The 15,970-nt window shown below is 37.4% G+C and overlaps 1 protein-coding gene across 9 annotated transcripts in view; it reads right to left on the bottom strand.

Moving 5' to 3' along the window:
• Nucleotides 1-15,970, bottom strand: part of sema5a (sema domain, seven thrombospondin repeats (type 1 and type 1-like), transmembrane domain (TM) and short cytoplasmic domain, (semaphorin) 5A) — a 100,784-nt gene that overhangs the window by 11,596 nt on the left and 73,218 nt on the right. For all 9 annotated transcript variants that reach the window (XR_013329141.1, XM_077735790.1, XM_077735785.1 and 6 more), the window contains 3 exons: nt 13,945-14,092; nt 8,602-8,827; nt 5-214 (listed from right to left, as the gene is read on the bottom strand). Coding sequence is in view for 8 of the 9 variants with exons in the window: in XM_077735790.1 (XP_077591916.1) it covers nt 5-214; nt 8,602-8,827; nt 13,945-14,092 (584 nt within the window). In the remaining variant the exon portion in view is untranslated. The remainder of the gene's footprint in view (nt 1-4; nt 215-8,601; nt 8,828-13,944; nt 14,093-15,970) is intronic.

Below are 15,970 nucleotides of genomic sequence, written 5' to 3'. Positions count from 1 at the left end.
GTACCTGGACAAGGGGTAGTGTTACACTCCTGGTATTCTTGTGCAGCCCCCTGGCAGGTCTGACCTCCATACTTTGGCTCTGGGTTGCTGCAAGCCCTTTTTCTGCTACGGATGCCACGGCTGCAGTCTCTGCTGCACTGGGTCCAGGAAGACCATGAGGCCCATCCACCATTCACGGTGCGTCCAGAGACCTTCCCCAGATGAAGAACTTCACCTAAAACAGAGAAAACGGCGGTCTGTTTAAACCAAAAATCCTGTACATTTGAAACTATTTTTCACAAACCCTTTTGACAGTAATAGCGGTATAAAAAATGATAAAGTAGAAGCAGCTGTACAAATGCAGTGCATCACAGTATCTGTACAGGCCTAATTGTTATTTTCTGAAGATGGATTTAGCAATAGAATTGCAGCATCAGTTTTCATCAAATAAACTCAGTTTTCATCAGTGGTGTTCCCACGTGGAGAAAAAAAAATCAATGAATCCAAAATTGTAAGTAGTTTGTATTAAAGCATAATCACCACATGCATTAATCAGCACGTTGGAAACATTACTTAGCACTATGGGAATGATTTGAGTGAATGATAATCAGCTGCAATGTAATGACAATGACTGTCCAGGTCATCATCAGATGAGTCATTCCTTCAACTTTTGGCCACATTACCTTCTGCAGATGATATAATGGCACTTTAGCACTCAAGGCTGTCACTCTTCCCTGTCATCATCTATCATTTTTTTTAGGCCTTTCATCTTTTGCCCCTGCTCTCTTTCTGTCCATTTTTGTCATTTTCAACTACCTCCCTCAGTCCTTACCATTATTGCCGTTAGTTTTTTTCAGCCGTTTTGCTGCTTTGTATGCTCAGTGAGATGAAGTGTTTTCCTCGCACTAGTCCTCAACTTCTTCATAAAAACGGCCAACCTTGGCATTTAACATCCTCATCATCTCACAAGCTGGTGTGAGCTCTGACAGCAACCTTTGAGGCGTGTGCTCTTAAAGGATTCTAACTGGGCCGAGGAATGAACTGACCTGGCTGCAGCTGTGACCTGATATTCTTCATTCAGACTTTGGTAAAGCCCAGCCATTGACTGGCTGCTTGTTTTCATTATGTAGGTTAGCTTCATCATGTTTCATCTCATTTATGCATAAAAGCAACTTCTTATTTTCTTTGAGACATGCAAATATGAAACTCTATGAACATTAACATATCCAGTGACAAGGGAGTTCGGCTACAGTGTCATTTATAACCTCTTCCTGGTATAATCTGATCACTGGGGCATGATGTACTATTTTTCAATGCAATCTAACTACATCAAATACAAGTGCAGTATTCAAATGTTTAACTGAGACAAAAATGAAAAATGCAAATAAAAATGAAATGAGGAAAATTATCATGAAGCAGTAAAATACTCCCACAAAGCAAAATGCATTAATGTATGTTACTTGTGAATAGGTTTCGGGCCAATCAAAATCCCCAAAATGAGCTGCTTGGACATCAGACGAAGGCAGAATGAAGACAATACTGGTCTGCAGAAGATCCCCACTTTGTGGACTTCCTGTGTGTGGCTCCAATTTGTTAACTAGGTCTACAATGTCTTGTGTATCTTGTGTCTGTCTTGCAACTGCAACCAAGAAATTTCCCGAATACAGGATGAAATAAAGTTCTAAACTAAGCTAACCTGTCTTGTGGAACTATTTTGACTTTGTACAGAGGTAACCCACCAAAAAAGTTGGTGTTAAAACTTCCCTTTTTTTCACACAGGCATTGAAGTCACATGGTGTATATAATCTCCATACGCATCATTCTAAATCCATCTAAATAATTCTGTCTTCCAAAATTCCAAAACAGGAAAAATAAACTAGTACATGAATGCGTTGAAGGATGTAACGGCAAAATAAAAACTAAAACTGACGCATAGGTCAATTTTTATGACCATCAGGTTCCCATCCCATATGGAGTCCATCAAAGACATGTTCTGACATCAAGCATATCTAATCACAATGCCTACTTAGCAATTGCTTTCATATGTTGTCTTATACTTTTTTTTCATGTGGGTTTTTTGATTGTCTGGTACGAATTGCCTGATCTCGCCTTCTGACAAATGGTTGTGCCGACAACACATATTTTGGCTGTAAAGAATTTCCACAGTAAGTCAACGTTGACAACATTGGGGTATCTATAGGTGAGTGGAAATAACCTGAAAACAGATGCTCAAGGAAATAAATTTGAGGTATAAAGTAGAGGTATGCCTTTGAAAAGTGTAGGTTGAAGGGTTATTAATCCAGTTGAAAGGCATTGTGTAAAAGTCAGCATATATTTGTATGTCAGTAGGTTTGTAACTATATGTCTGGGGCAAAGTACAAACATACTGTAACTTCACCCTTGTAGATTGCTTGAGTTATACAGAAACAGTTAGTCCCAAAACTTTACAAAGCTACATTTATAACTTTAAATGCCTTTTAATGTTCTAAGACTTTGGATTGCCAGTTAAAATTAAATTTACTCTCCCAAATCATTTTTTTTTATTTTGGCAACCAGTTTATGTAGTCGACCTTTTGCCCAAAGTCGACTGGGATTGGCTCCAGCAGCCCCTAGCAAGGATAAGCGGTGTTAAAAATGAATAAATAAAACTCCTTAGTTACATTATGAATAGTAAATGTTATGTTATTTTCCACCTGTGCATCTCACAACCAAGTGTTTGTGCAGTGCAAGTTTTCCAACATAATCTAAACATAATGGCTTCTCAAGACACCCAATATTTCTGTAAAAATTGTATCAAAGTCATGTGCAAATATGTGAGTCACACATTTTGTCAGTTGACAGCAAAAGTGTTTTGCTTCATTTTGTCTCTCTACAGGTGTCCTCAAAATAGCTTCTTATTTTCAGTAGCAGAGTATCTAACTTCACAGCAGTTAAGAAAGGTGTAATGATGACGCAAATTGGAACTTAAAATGAAGACATGAAACACCATATGTCTAAATATTAACATATTTTTTTTCAAATCCAATAAACTGGAAAGCCTGCCAGCATTCTGCACGTTTAAATCCGCCCGTTGTAATAAGGCTTCTCAATGTGTTGACAATATAGAGTTCTAGTCAACAGAATGTACCAACTCAATCTCATTTTAAAGCACATTAAAAAGGTCCCTTTAGAGAAGACCTATGATAAAGAATTTAAAATAAACGGTGCACGCTCCAAGGCTCTTGATAAAAGTGAGTCAGGCGTATAAAACGAAGCCTGCTGGCTGAGCGGCCAGAGAAAACAAAGCAGAGACTATAATGATAGTGCAGCGGTTATCATCCGTCAGCACTGGCATGCTTCCACCAAGTCTGTGCAGGTGTAGAAAAGTAATCTGTTGCCCACAAGAGGGTCCCGGCCCTGATAGCACATCAGCTCAAGTGAAACGCATCAAGCCTGCTGACATCCCACACTTTCTCCAGGGGATACGATGAAGCCATCGCTCACCAAAGCCAGTCGACCACAGAATAAACTAAGCTTCCAAAGAGATAGCTGTGTTTTTTTTCCTCTCCTCCCTACCGTGTTGGCCTCTGTGAATACAATTGGGCAGCTAAACTATACGAGGTCTAATTCTAAGATATTAAGTCCAATGTTACTGCTGCTATGACTGTTGAGACTAGATTTTTTCCCCCCTTACTATTGATTGAACCAGACAAGCATATTAGTTTTTATAGTCATCATTTATACTCTAGGCTGGCCTGTGGTCACAAAGAATGACATATGACTAAAGGTTTTATTCGTTTATTGCCCACAAGGGCTTGATGTTGGAACAGTGAAGGATGATGTGAGAAAAATTTAAAATAAAAAAATAGTAATGTATTTGTTTTTATACATATACTAATCACAATGTTAAGATAATATAATATTGGCAGAGATAATAAGGCAATATTTGTGTTGTCGTTGTGAATATGGTTGTTGTTTAAGGCCAGATTTTTTTAAACTAATAATTCAGTGCAGAATCCTAAATTAAAAAATTACGTCAATCATTTTAACTATCAGACTCCCATTATTTTTTCTAGGAAACATATTGTAAAATATATTGATATACTGTACGATGAAAAACGGAATGACTGCACTTTTTGTTTGCATTTAGTCTCCACATAGAAGGTAGATAACCTGTTGTGAAAAAAATTGACATGGTAGAGGAAACAACAGACATTTTAGGACACACCAATGCAGCATGGCAACAAGGTGAACTGACATTTTGGAATATTTGTCCTAATTTGACAGTAAAAATAAAGATCATCTGCCAAGAAATGTGGTATTTCGATAAATTAATGTAAAATGGTTAACATACTTTGGTGCGTCCCTCATGATTTATACCGTTACAAAACTATCTAAAATATGTGGGTAAAATCAATGATATAAGAGTCAAATCTTTATCTCCCCACTTCAATTCTTGAGGTCAGACTCAACAGTAGGGTTATTCTTTCATCCATTTATTTTATGAACTGCTTGGGGGTTATGATTGGCTTGGAGTCTATCCTAGCTAACTACAGAGACCACATGGGGGACACCCTGAATTGGTGGCCAGCCAGAGGCAGTGCAATTGAAGACAACAACCATTCACCTACACACTTTTACCCAGGGGCCATGTAGAGTATTCAACCAGGGTATCCTACATCTTTTTGAAATGTGTGAGCAAACCAGAGCACTCACAGAAAACCCATGGGGAGAATATGTCTACTCCAAACAGTGTTGACCGACCTTAGCTCCAATCCTCAACCCCAAAACTGTGAGGCCATCAGACTAACCACTCGGCTGCCACTACGCCTTAGACTAGTCGCCAGTCAGCCATAGGGCACACATAGACCGACCACCATTCACACTCAATCATACCACCACCAGCGGCAATCGTGTGCACTCTTGCCCGCACCAAAGTCGAAGCAAGTGAACCCCTACACCATCAGAGGGCTGAGTCTCGATATTAAAAAATAGAATCTTTGATGATCACCAGGAGCATAATCAAATAGACCAACATCATAATCAAATGGAAACAAATTGACTGCTCAACAATACAGGAGAGGGCCGCCCCCAAAATCTCAGACCAAGCAAGAAGAGTAATAATGTGAGGAGCACAGATAGACTAAAGGCAGCCCTAGAGGGGTTACGGAATCTGGAGCAGACGTTGCACTCTTTCTACAGAACCACAACAAGCCATAAACCCCATAGAGTAGGTTTTTAAAGCAAGAACAAAAACATCCATGTAACCCCTCAAAGAATACATTTTTGTGTGAAAAAAATTGTCATTTATTTTCATTTCATCAAACTGAGAACTTCATTGCCTTCCCCCCTTCGTCATGTCATCTCATCTTCTGAATCGCTTTATCCTTACTAGGGTCACGGGGGGCGCTGGAGCCTATCCCAGCTGACTTAGGGCCGGAGGCGGTGGAAACCCTGAATTGGTGGCCAGCCAATTGCAGAGCACAAGGAGACAAACAACCAATGACGCCCACACTCAACCCTGGGAGCAATTTAGAGTATCCAGTCAGCCTACCATGCATGTCCTTGGAACTTGGGAGAAAACCGGAGTACCTGGAGAAAACCCACGCAGGCCAGGGGAGAACATACAAACCCCACACAGGTGGACCGACCTGGATTTGAACCAACGCCCCCTACTGTGAACCAAACACGCTATCCACTGATCTGCCGGGCCTCCACCTACTTACATCATATCTTTTGCAATTGTATTTATTCATTTTAAACCATTTCAAGAGTTTGTGGGTGGAAAATCAAACTCATCATTTGACATTTTTCTGATGATAATTGCTTTAAATGCTTAAGGACAACTTAAATGAGAGTCTTATCAGGTGTATTAAAACTAATTTTCTTCATCTAGCTATAATTTCCCTTAAAGGACCATCATTCTGTCTTAAATACCTATAAAGTAAATGCAGTATGGCCAGATTCATACAATTAATTGTTTACAACAAATTGAATATGAAGTCACTTTTCTTGATAGAACGAAATGTCACGTATTTTTGCATGTAATTTTGATGATCTAACATAAGAGTTTCCTAATGTAATACTTCAACAATGTATTAAAGAAGAAAAAAATGCCTTTTTTTAAACTTTACATCATATAACTTTCTGAAATGTGCATAATTGAATGAAATTCAATTAAATATGATGTCTTATGGTGGAAAACAACTATATCAGGGTAAGAAGCATTAGAAAAAGGCATTGCAGAGTGAAAAAGGCATTGCATAGTGTAGAAGCACATCCATAACAGCCAAGATGAAGAGCTAGACAGTTTCTTAAACAAGATGAGAGATTAGTGAAGCAGACAGACTGTGGTAAAAAAAAAAGAAAGCTTGTAATGAATCGATTTTAAATGAGAAACACAAACGGAGGCCATAAACTTGAAACACTACTGACCGAGAATGAAATTGCCTCATAAACATCTATTTTCATTTGCATGCGAGCTTGTATAATTTATTTCCTAAGCATATTTGAGGAAAAAAAATCTTGATTTCCCTGAGGTTCTACTTTGTGCTACATTACTAGATGTGAATAGTAACATTCCGAAAGCGATTGACACCTGATTGTATTTCTGTGTAACATTTTGACATTCTATTCAACTCATTATACTTTCATAATGACACTAAAAGCATTCAATTCAATTCAACTATGTAGGTAAACCCAAACATAATTGTTGATTACAAAACTAATATACATTCCCAAAATTATTCATGCATTTTGCATGTGTATATACATTATTATTAACCAATTCCATGGTTGGAAGGACACTATGAAGGTTATATAAAGTGAAATATCCTGTGATTAAGTGACTAATATCTGACAAAAAAATCTAATGTCTCAATTAGGAAGTCCTTAGTCTAATCAAGCTTCTTAATCTCATTAAAATTCTCTTATTAAAAAAAATTAAAAAAAACGAAAACAACTGAAGTGATTTGCCCATAGGCCAAATTCAACTCGAGTGGGATTCATGCTGCTCTCCATTTTATATAATTGTAAAGTATGCAATTGATGCAACATGGTTTCATACATGGGGCTACTACATACACACCCTTTGATGCCCTCTTGTTAATGAGGAACGAGGCAAGAATGTATTAAAAACTCCTTGTACGTCTGTGAAACATCTTTCAAAAGTGACAGCCCTTATACCACGTTTCCCGCTGGTATATCTTGTTAACCACAAATGTGCCTTTGAATATAAACTCCAACAATTTGTAACTGTGACAACATTGCAGAAGACGGAAAGAAGAGAAAATGTTGTCTATACTATATATGACATTTAAAGGACCACCACACAAACTAACGTGGAAGATGCCTTTATCCTCACTCCACTTTATTCCCCTACCAAAACAACAAACTGATTTTGTAGTTAAATGTGATGTTTTACGACTTATATTAATCCTTGCGTTTAACAAGATGGCAATTAGCCGCCTTTTTAAACTATTTATGACGACGAGTTTGATGGGAATTGCTTTGATGATGTTCATAGACTGTAGGTTTTCATGCTGAATATTTAAAAAAAAGCAGGAAGCATTTCATGGAAGCTTAAATATTACACCTATTACAATAAGTAGAAATGGTAGAAAGTATGGAAAGTTGGTTCTAGTCCACTCTTTTGTGTTAAGTTTCCTCCCTATTCAACCATTTATTGTTTGTTTGAATTAAAAAAAGCTATTTTCTTAATCTCGGTCTGTAGTTTATCCCACAATGTAAGGAAACGATTCTAAATTCCGCTTTTTCATCAATTGATTGATTGAGAGACACTAAACAACCACGAGAAAATGCAATTTCTGGCTTTTATGTTGGTTGAGTGGATTTTACTTCACTACCTGCTGATTTTGGGACAATTCCAGGTTACCCCAAATTGTTCATGGGACATTTTCGGTTAAATTTTAGTTTTTTCTGTTGATTTGGGAGTAATTCTGTGTTGTCCTGTGTTTTTTTAATTTAAATTATGACCACCCATAGACATTTTTGTTTGTGACTTTTTGTGGGTCAAGACTTTAAAGTCAACAGTGAATTTATTAGCATTCACCAGTGATAATGCAAATTAAGTGTGTAAATTTGGATGTGTCAAAACTGACTTGTTTTTTTTGGGAAGGGGAACAAAAACGAGAATTTTTGGAGGAAGCGTGAACTTTTGGTAAATATTCAAGTCTAGTAGTAAGTCAAGTATCCGAGCGGAACTTGAGAAATATGGTGTCAATGAATCCAGTAATGCAATAAAAACAGGGTTTGTGATATTAGTCTGTGTCTAATCTAATATGGACCATATACCGGAAAAGGGGGCAATAGTTGGAAGCACAGAATTAGTATGCAAAAACATTAATTAGTCAATCCTAACCTCTAATTGATTCATGAAGAAGTACTAAGCCTCAATGCTTTAGTCCATACTGTGTATCTTGGCAATGATTGATTTAGTCATAATCTAAAGATTGGCTTTTGGATTGAAAGTTAATTAACATGTCTGAAGCTCTGGTCAGTTGATAAATGACAGAAGCTGAAATGACTTTTTCCTTAGCAGAGATGGGAAAAAAGTTTGAAAGCCATGAGAACGTTTGAGTGAACAAAGAAAGATTACGGAGGAAGACAACAATGGTTTCTCACCATCAGAGGAGCAGCCGGTCGAGCCGTCACTGGAGCAGTAGCGCATCTCAATCCTCTGCCTTCCTACCTCTAGGAGGCTAGCATCCGGGATACGAGCCTTGCACGTGTAACGGAAACGCTGCTCGTAGTGCCCCCCATTGTCGGAAATGTTAACTGGAGTCCACGGGGTCCAGGGAGTGGTTTTCTTCAGATCAGGGCAAGGATGGGAATTACATGACTGGTACTCCTACAACAAAGAATACAAACGCTTCAATATGAGTAGAAAAAAAAAAAAACATTTACAACCAGAATATAATCATCACCCATTTAAGTGACAATTAAGCATGAAAAGTTCCGACAGAACCTATTAGCGTGCTTCTTGAGCTCAATAAAACACCAGCCAAAGCTCCTAAAATTTTCAACAGTGACAAATGTGATACGAAATATCTTATTTGATGTCATATAAATAAATGGAGCTTTTAAATATTTCATTGCCATTCATCTTTTAATTCCGTTAAGTTTATGTCAGTGATGTAGCAGTCCCCCTCGCTATAATATCCACTTGGTTGGGTCGGGGGGGCCAGTCGAGGATACATTCTATTTAGGCAGTCACACTGAGCATAGCGAGACGCAAACAAAGTAGGCAGAAAAGGTCAGTGATGAAGTGGAGAGGAAAGGTGGGCTGCAAGAAGAAGCGAGGGATACAAGACAAGGATGTGAACCATGAGGTGGAAATAAAGCACTTTCTCCCATCTGCAACTAGCAATAAATATGAAAAACACATCACTGTGTCACCCACCCAATGTGAGTCACAGTCAGAAGACTTGTGAGAATATATAGCCCTAAATTTCTTCCACTTCCATTAAGGCAAGTGGTCAGAAAATAACATTTGTGGTGCTATATATATGATGATAACTATAGGGAGGAAATAATCGAATCAGTTCCATGCCTTCGCAAGTGAAAGACTGATTTTTTGCCCTTGCAAACTTGTTTAGAAATGCGGAATATACCTTGAGTGACTGCCAGACCTTGAAAAATAAGATAAGAGTGCAGCAGATAGAGGTGTGACAGGTGACAACATGATGCAAACCTCCACAATTAAATAGGATAGAGGCTGTGTTATAAAAAGTGTTTACTACCTGCATCTGCACCACATCATACCATAATATGAAGTATTGTTAGTATTTTGGTTACAAAAAAATCCCTTTTGACAGTGTTGAATAAAACTGTGAAGATGATTAATACTAAAGTCGATTTTCTCTTGATTTCTCATGACTATCATCTAGGAATCCTAATCTTTGTATTCTAAATTAGATTATTTTCTGGCTTGGTGAAAGTCTACGAGCATTTCGAAGACATAGTAGGCTTTTCTTTGCAATTAAATAGAAGCACCAACATTGAGGGTGCATATAAGAGAATGAAATTAAGAATATCCTTCAAATTGTATTGACATATACTGATACTAAGGGGGTTGTGAAAAAGATGTACGTTCATTCCAATATGATAGGGAGTGTTCATTTAAAAATATTTTTTTTCAGGTGCTCTGTGCGGAGTTGCAATGTTATGGCAGACATGTAATTTTATTTCCATAAGCACCTGTGGTGTCTATTATTTGGAAGTTCTACTTAAAGTCGGAAATTGCCAATTGGCTATTGCCATCCATTACAAATGGCATACATTCAAAACAAAGCTTGTTTACTCCCAAAACTGTTTGCAAGTGAATGTCTTTTTTTATGAAAAATTGCGTCTGAATGCAAGAAGTTCAAATCCTTCAAATTATTTTATGGAAAATACTTCAATTTGTGAGTATGGATATAGACAAATGTATTATTTGACATTAAAAAGTTCTTTTGAACTAACCTGGCGCATGCATGATGTGTACTATTCAGGAAAAAATAGTGTTTTTTTGTTTTTTTTAATTTTGCTAAGAGTGTGGAATTGTATTATGGCAAATATATGGTATAATAGTGAAAAAAATATATGGAAATCACCAGAATTTAATTTTTTTGTTATTCTTGCATGGATTCTATGAATAGGGCAGGGTAGAAAATACATTCTTCTTTTGAGGGGCACAAAGGCTGCTTTAATTATGGCACTGTAATTATAAAATAGCAGCTTGGCTTGTATTTATGAAAATATAGGTAATTAGCACAAGGTTGTTGTCATAATCAAAGTCTGTTCTGCATTCTAAATCACAATATTTGACAGTTCATAATCCCTCTCCTAAATCCCATTCCTTGATTTCCCAATTGTATGAGTCTTGTTTTTCTGTTCACATCTTAATTCTAATCTTCACACTTGTCTTCAGTCTTCAGAGGACAGATAAAAGAAAAAAAAGCCAATGGTGGGATTGAGATTCTGTTAGTGCCCATGATGAACGAGTATGTCTCATTCACTGCACTTCCTCTTTCCATCCATTGCTGTAATCACCATTCCACCTTAATATTTAACATCATTCCACGCTCGGGGCCAACGCCTCTGCTCATCAGAAACAACAACACGCAGACACAACCGTCCATGTCTTTCTGGTAGTTAAAGCAACCAGAAAAGGCCAAGGTTTAGACAAAAGACAGATACATTTAAGAGATATGTGGGTTTTGTGGGCTGTTAATGGTTGGCAAACACTAAATAATAAATGAAACATGTCTGGTAAGCTCTCAGCTCTCCCAAATGATTCATGTCAATCAAGAAGTCTAAGGAGCTCATTAGAGGGCTTAGAATTAAACCTTATTCATGGCTGAAAAGATTTGACTCCTGCCTGTAGTATATAGTTTATAGAGGGATATTCCAAAATACCATATGAAGTTGTAACACTGACTGAATCCAGATTAAAATGGCTAAACAAAATAGGAAATGCCTTTGAAAGGATACTGGAGATTTCCCTGTATTACTCTAGAATTTTTGTTGTTGGGGGTTGTCAGGCTGAATGCTGAATTTGACAAGCTAGAGTCATTTACCGAAAATGATGTAAGCAATGGCAGGATTTTTCACGTGCTGCAACCTAATCCGTTTTGTTTCACTGCTGTGACAACCTGCATTTAGGTTGATATTTTACAAGAAATGGAATGGTTTTTATGATGAAAATTGTTAATACATGTTGGATAAGACATTGTTCCAATACAAAGTGCCAATATAAGCCTATTTTATTCCATCAAACCAAGCAGTGAGCTGAATTGATTGAACGCATACAAATGGACCTACTGTTGTTTTATTCAAAATGTTTTACTTCAGATTTTTTTGACCAAGTGGCTAATTACATGTTACCAATGAAAATTGTTTAACAATGACAAGGAAACCGAAACAAGGTGTGGCCAAAAGTAAACTTGTAAAAAGGCAACAAGACAATTTTGTATTCCAACTCCCTTAAATAACTTCAATGAATCATGACTACTGCTTTCCATGCAGTCATATGCTTTTTGCTGGAATCCTTACCTCTAAATACTTCATTGGTTTCAACTATGCAGAAGCAGACATTACAAAAATGATTCTTATTGTACAATTTCAATATATTTAGATCAGCGAGTCCTTATGATAATCTACTTCTGAATGTTTTTTGACACATTTAATTAGTGTGTAAAAACTTGTGATAATAGTGTGGTTGTGTATTTCAATTGTGCTCAGACTGGGGGAAGTGAATAATAACACGTCTCCCCTTTCAAACTTCCCACCATGATTACTCTAATTATACTTCTCATTGGTTGGCCTGTGTCGAAGGATGTACAGAACTACGTTATGCACACATTGGCTCCCTGACATTTAAGACACAAATCCAGATGAGAATTATTCGTGTGATTAATGCGCTTCACAGACTTTATCTAACCCCACTGTGTCCATAGCGACGGAGCAGTCCCCACTATCTCCCTATCAGTTTAATTAGCACTGTCGGCCATGGCACACTTGGTCAAACAGACTTTACTCTATGTGACTTAGTGATGGGGGGATGGCGTTGTCCAGTAGTTGAAAGTAAGTGGAATTTACTTGCTGTGGAGTTTGAATCATGTAAAAATAGCCAAAACAATTCTGCCTACACCTATGTGACTTAGAAGTTTGGTTTTAGGATGAACAGTTCAGCAGGAAAACATATTACGTACTATATTTTTAAGAATCTTTGTTCTCCAAGCAAATTCAAACGATACAGAAGAAGAAAGATTCAAGGCTGACATTACAAGCCTGTGCGTGTGAAGCTTCATATTGGAAGAAGTTTTTCCATCTCATCTAAAAGGGCCAAAAGATAATGCTTAGGGTGAACCTTTTCATAATTGTTACTGTAATTTAGTGCACCAGTCTCTTGTGGGGGGATTGTATATTGTTGCAAAGTCAGTCAAATGATAGAGGAAGTCTGAGGTGGTCTTAAAACCTGTGAAGTGGGCGTGCACATTGCTCATGAGACATTTTCTATTTAGGGGACAACCATGCTCAAAAATCACTTTGATGAGTTGCCATGATAGCATCCAGTGAAATAATAGGTGTATACATCCATATCCACATCCATAATCACATCCATATCCACATCCATATCCACATCCATATCCACACCCATATCCACATCCATATCCACATCCATATCCACATCCATATCCACATCTATATCTATATCTATCATCCATCCATCTTCTACTGCTTTATCCATTATCAGTTGTGGACAGAAAACAGAATCAAGTATTCCCACTTAATAAAATATTTTTCTAAACTGTGTTTTCCTAAGAAAATGAAGTTTGATTAACATCATCCATGTCTACTGATTTCAATTTAAGATGGTCTTTTGTCCATATAATTGAGTGCAGAATTGAACAGCTTACAGATGGGGGTAGATACAATAAAAACTAACTGAATTGCATCTATCAGCACTTCTATCTGGGGGCTGGAGGGGACCACTGGCGATAAATACTATAGGACAAGGGAAAAGGACATCCATCTATTCATTGCTAAAATAAAAGTGGTAGGGATTATGTGATCATCACATCAAAAAATAAACCAATTCATTTTCCTGCCTCACTTTTGCAATATCGCTTTGTTTGGAAAAAAAATAAACATAAGCGTTGTGTTTATCTTGTCAAATTACTCCTAACAAAATATAAGACAGATGTTTCCCCAGTGTAACCATGACAAAAGGTGGTTAAGTTCGATTTCTGTAGCCAGTGTGAGAAACCAAAGAGCAGATGGTGAGTACATTACATTCATGGATGAAAAATATATCCATTCATTCATTTGCTGAACCGCTTTACCCTTACTAGGGTTGCAGGGGGTGCTGGAGCCCATCAAAGATGACTTTGGGCCAAAAGCAGGGAACACCCTGAAACAGTGGCCAGCCGATCGCAAGACACAAATATATATATCTATAATTTTTTAAATAGCGCGACATACCTGACCACATCCAGGACAGTCGTTGCCATTCTCACAGGTTCTCCGCCTGGATTGGATGCCGCCGCCACAGGGCACATTGCAGCGTTCCCATGCCGACCAGGCTGACCAATAGACGTGAGGAGGACAGGGCAGATGTTCATTACAGTATCTGCCAAAAAAAAAGGAATGGATTGAGTGCATTAGATACAAGTCTAACACCAAGTCTGTTTGTAACATAAGAACCAAAAAAAAAACCCAAAAATTACTGACTAGGAACTAGGAAGTGAAACTATACTTACTGCGCTAAAGTGAGGCAGGTAATCACATTAGCCTTCAGTTTTAACTTTTTTACTCATTTGACACACGTTAAGATGAAAACGTGCACTCTTGCCGAATTAGATTTGATCTTTAAATTTCAATGTCATGTCTTTGCAAAGCATTCATTTTCTTATTAAAAAGAAGTAAATTAAATAACAAAATGAGCTTTTTCTTTTCTGAAGTAACACAATTATCAAGTAATTCTCAGAGAATGCATTTAGCCTTGCGTGGTAAATGAATCAATGTCTTTAAAAAAACCTTTAGCTTTGCTGAACTAGAAGCAGATATTGAAATGTCAAAGCAAAGATGCCTCACCATCAAACTAATACAAAAGTTTCATACCATAAGTCATAAATATCCAGAAAATCGACTACATTTAATGAAAACAACTTTTCATGCAAAAATAAGATGGCATATATTGAAGATATGGTAAAAACATGCTTCAAATACTGTATTGTACAACTACTAGTACTTCTACTTCTAATATAATTGTTGACGCGACTACTGTGTAATGTCCTGGAAACAAATCTTGAATTATAACATTTTACAGGCAACTATAATGGCACTTCAAGTCCTTAAATGACATTGTCAGAATTATACAAGCCATATTCCCAACTTTCCTACATACGATGCTAATGCTTTAATCACTGTTTTGTTGTGTTTTTGCCTCGACTTCCTTTTGAAGGGCGATAAAACAGCTTTCCGTGCATAAACAGGACCATTCCTATTGTACCATTCCCAAAACACACTGCTTTCCATTGAATATCGAAAGCAATCTTCTTGAAGATTCTTAATGGAGGAAATAATCCTTGCAGCGGTCGTCTTTTTTCCTATTTACTAATCTGCATGCTTCAACTGGGACTTGGAGTAGAAAAGTGTGAAGGAGAGCGACATCCAACATAGATTAGCAGGTTTTCACTTTACATAAACACATTTGAATCAACCCCTAAACTTTTCTTCACACCCAATAGAAAACAGCTTGAGCCGCTTTAAAACTTGAATTGTACTTGTCAAAAAAAACAAAAATGAAAAAAACAACTGTCCATCCATTAAATGCCTCTTTTACCTCTGGCACTTAAGAGTTACTCAGAAGAATGGCCAAAATGTTAATAAATGTGAGCATTTTACCTGCTGCATTAGTATGAACACTCAGGAAAAATGATGGCAAGCCTGTCTGCATCTCAAAAAATGTGAGTTGAAAGACAAATATTTTGCAGTCTGTGCGAGTTACAGCTGTCTAGAGTTGTTGTGTGGACTCTTAATGAAATGTCTACTTTTTCTTTTCGCTTCAGTACGTTGCCTTGCTGTGCAGCATATGCACAAAGACTGCATGAGCACACATTAACAGACAGTATACCACTGGCTCAAAGTGTTGTATACTCCGAATGGAAGGATGAAAATAAACCAATGGGACTTGAAACAAGCACAGAGGTGGGCGGCAGAACCTGCCTTTGGCCTTCCACTGTCTTTGTTAGGTCATGTGATACCAAGCTCGTCAGTCACAGTGTGTGTCTCGCTCAAGGCTATTCGTGGAATCGAAGAGGCCAGGTTGTAGGTGAGTGAAGAGTAAACATATGTTATTAAAAGTATACATTTTGGAACAGCCTAATAATGTTCTTAAATGTCCAAAATTCAATGTATGAATAATGTTGTTTTTGTATCGCTTTTACCCATATTATTTACTTGATTGTGTGTCCATCTTGTATGATCATTCAATTGTGTGCTAGAT

Source organism: Stigmatopora nigra, chromosome 16 (genome assembly GCF_051989575.1).
Source record: "Stigmatopora nigra isolate UIUO_SnigA chromosome 16, RoL_Snig_1.1, whole genome shotgun sequence".
Lineage (NCBI taxonomy): Eukaryota > Metazoa > Chordata > Actinopteri > Syngnathiformes > Syngnathidae > Stigmatopora > Stigmatopora nigra.
The sequence above is the reverse complement of the archived record's forward strand: the minus strand, read 5'-3'. Positions and strand labels throughout refer to the sequence as shown.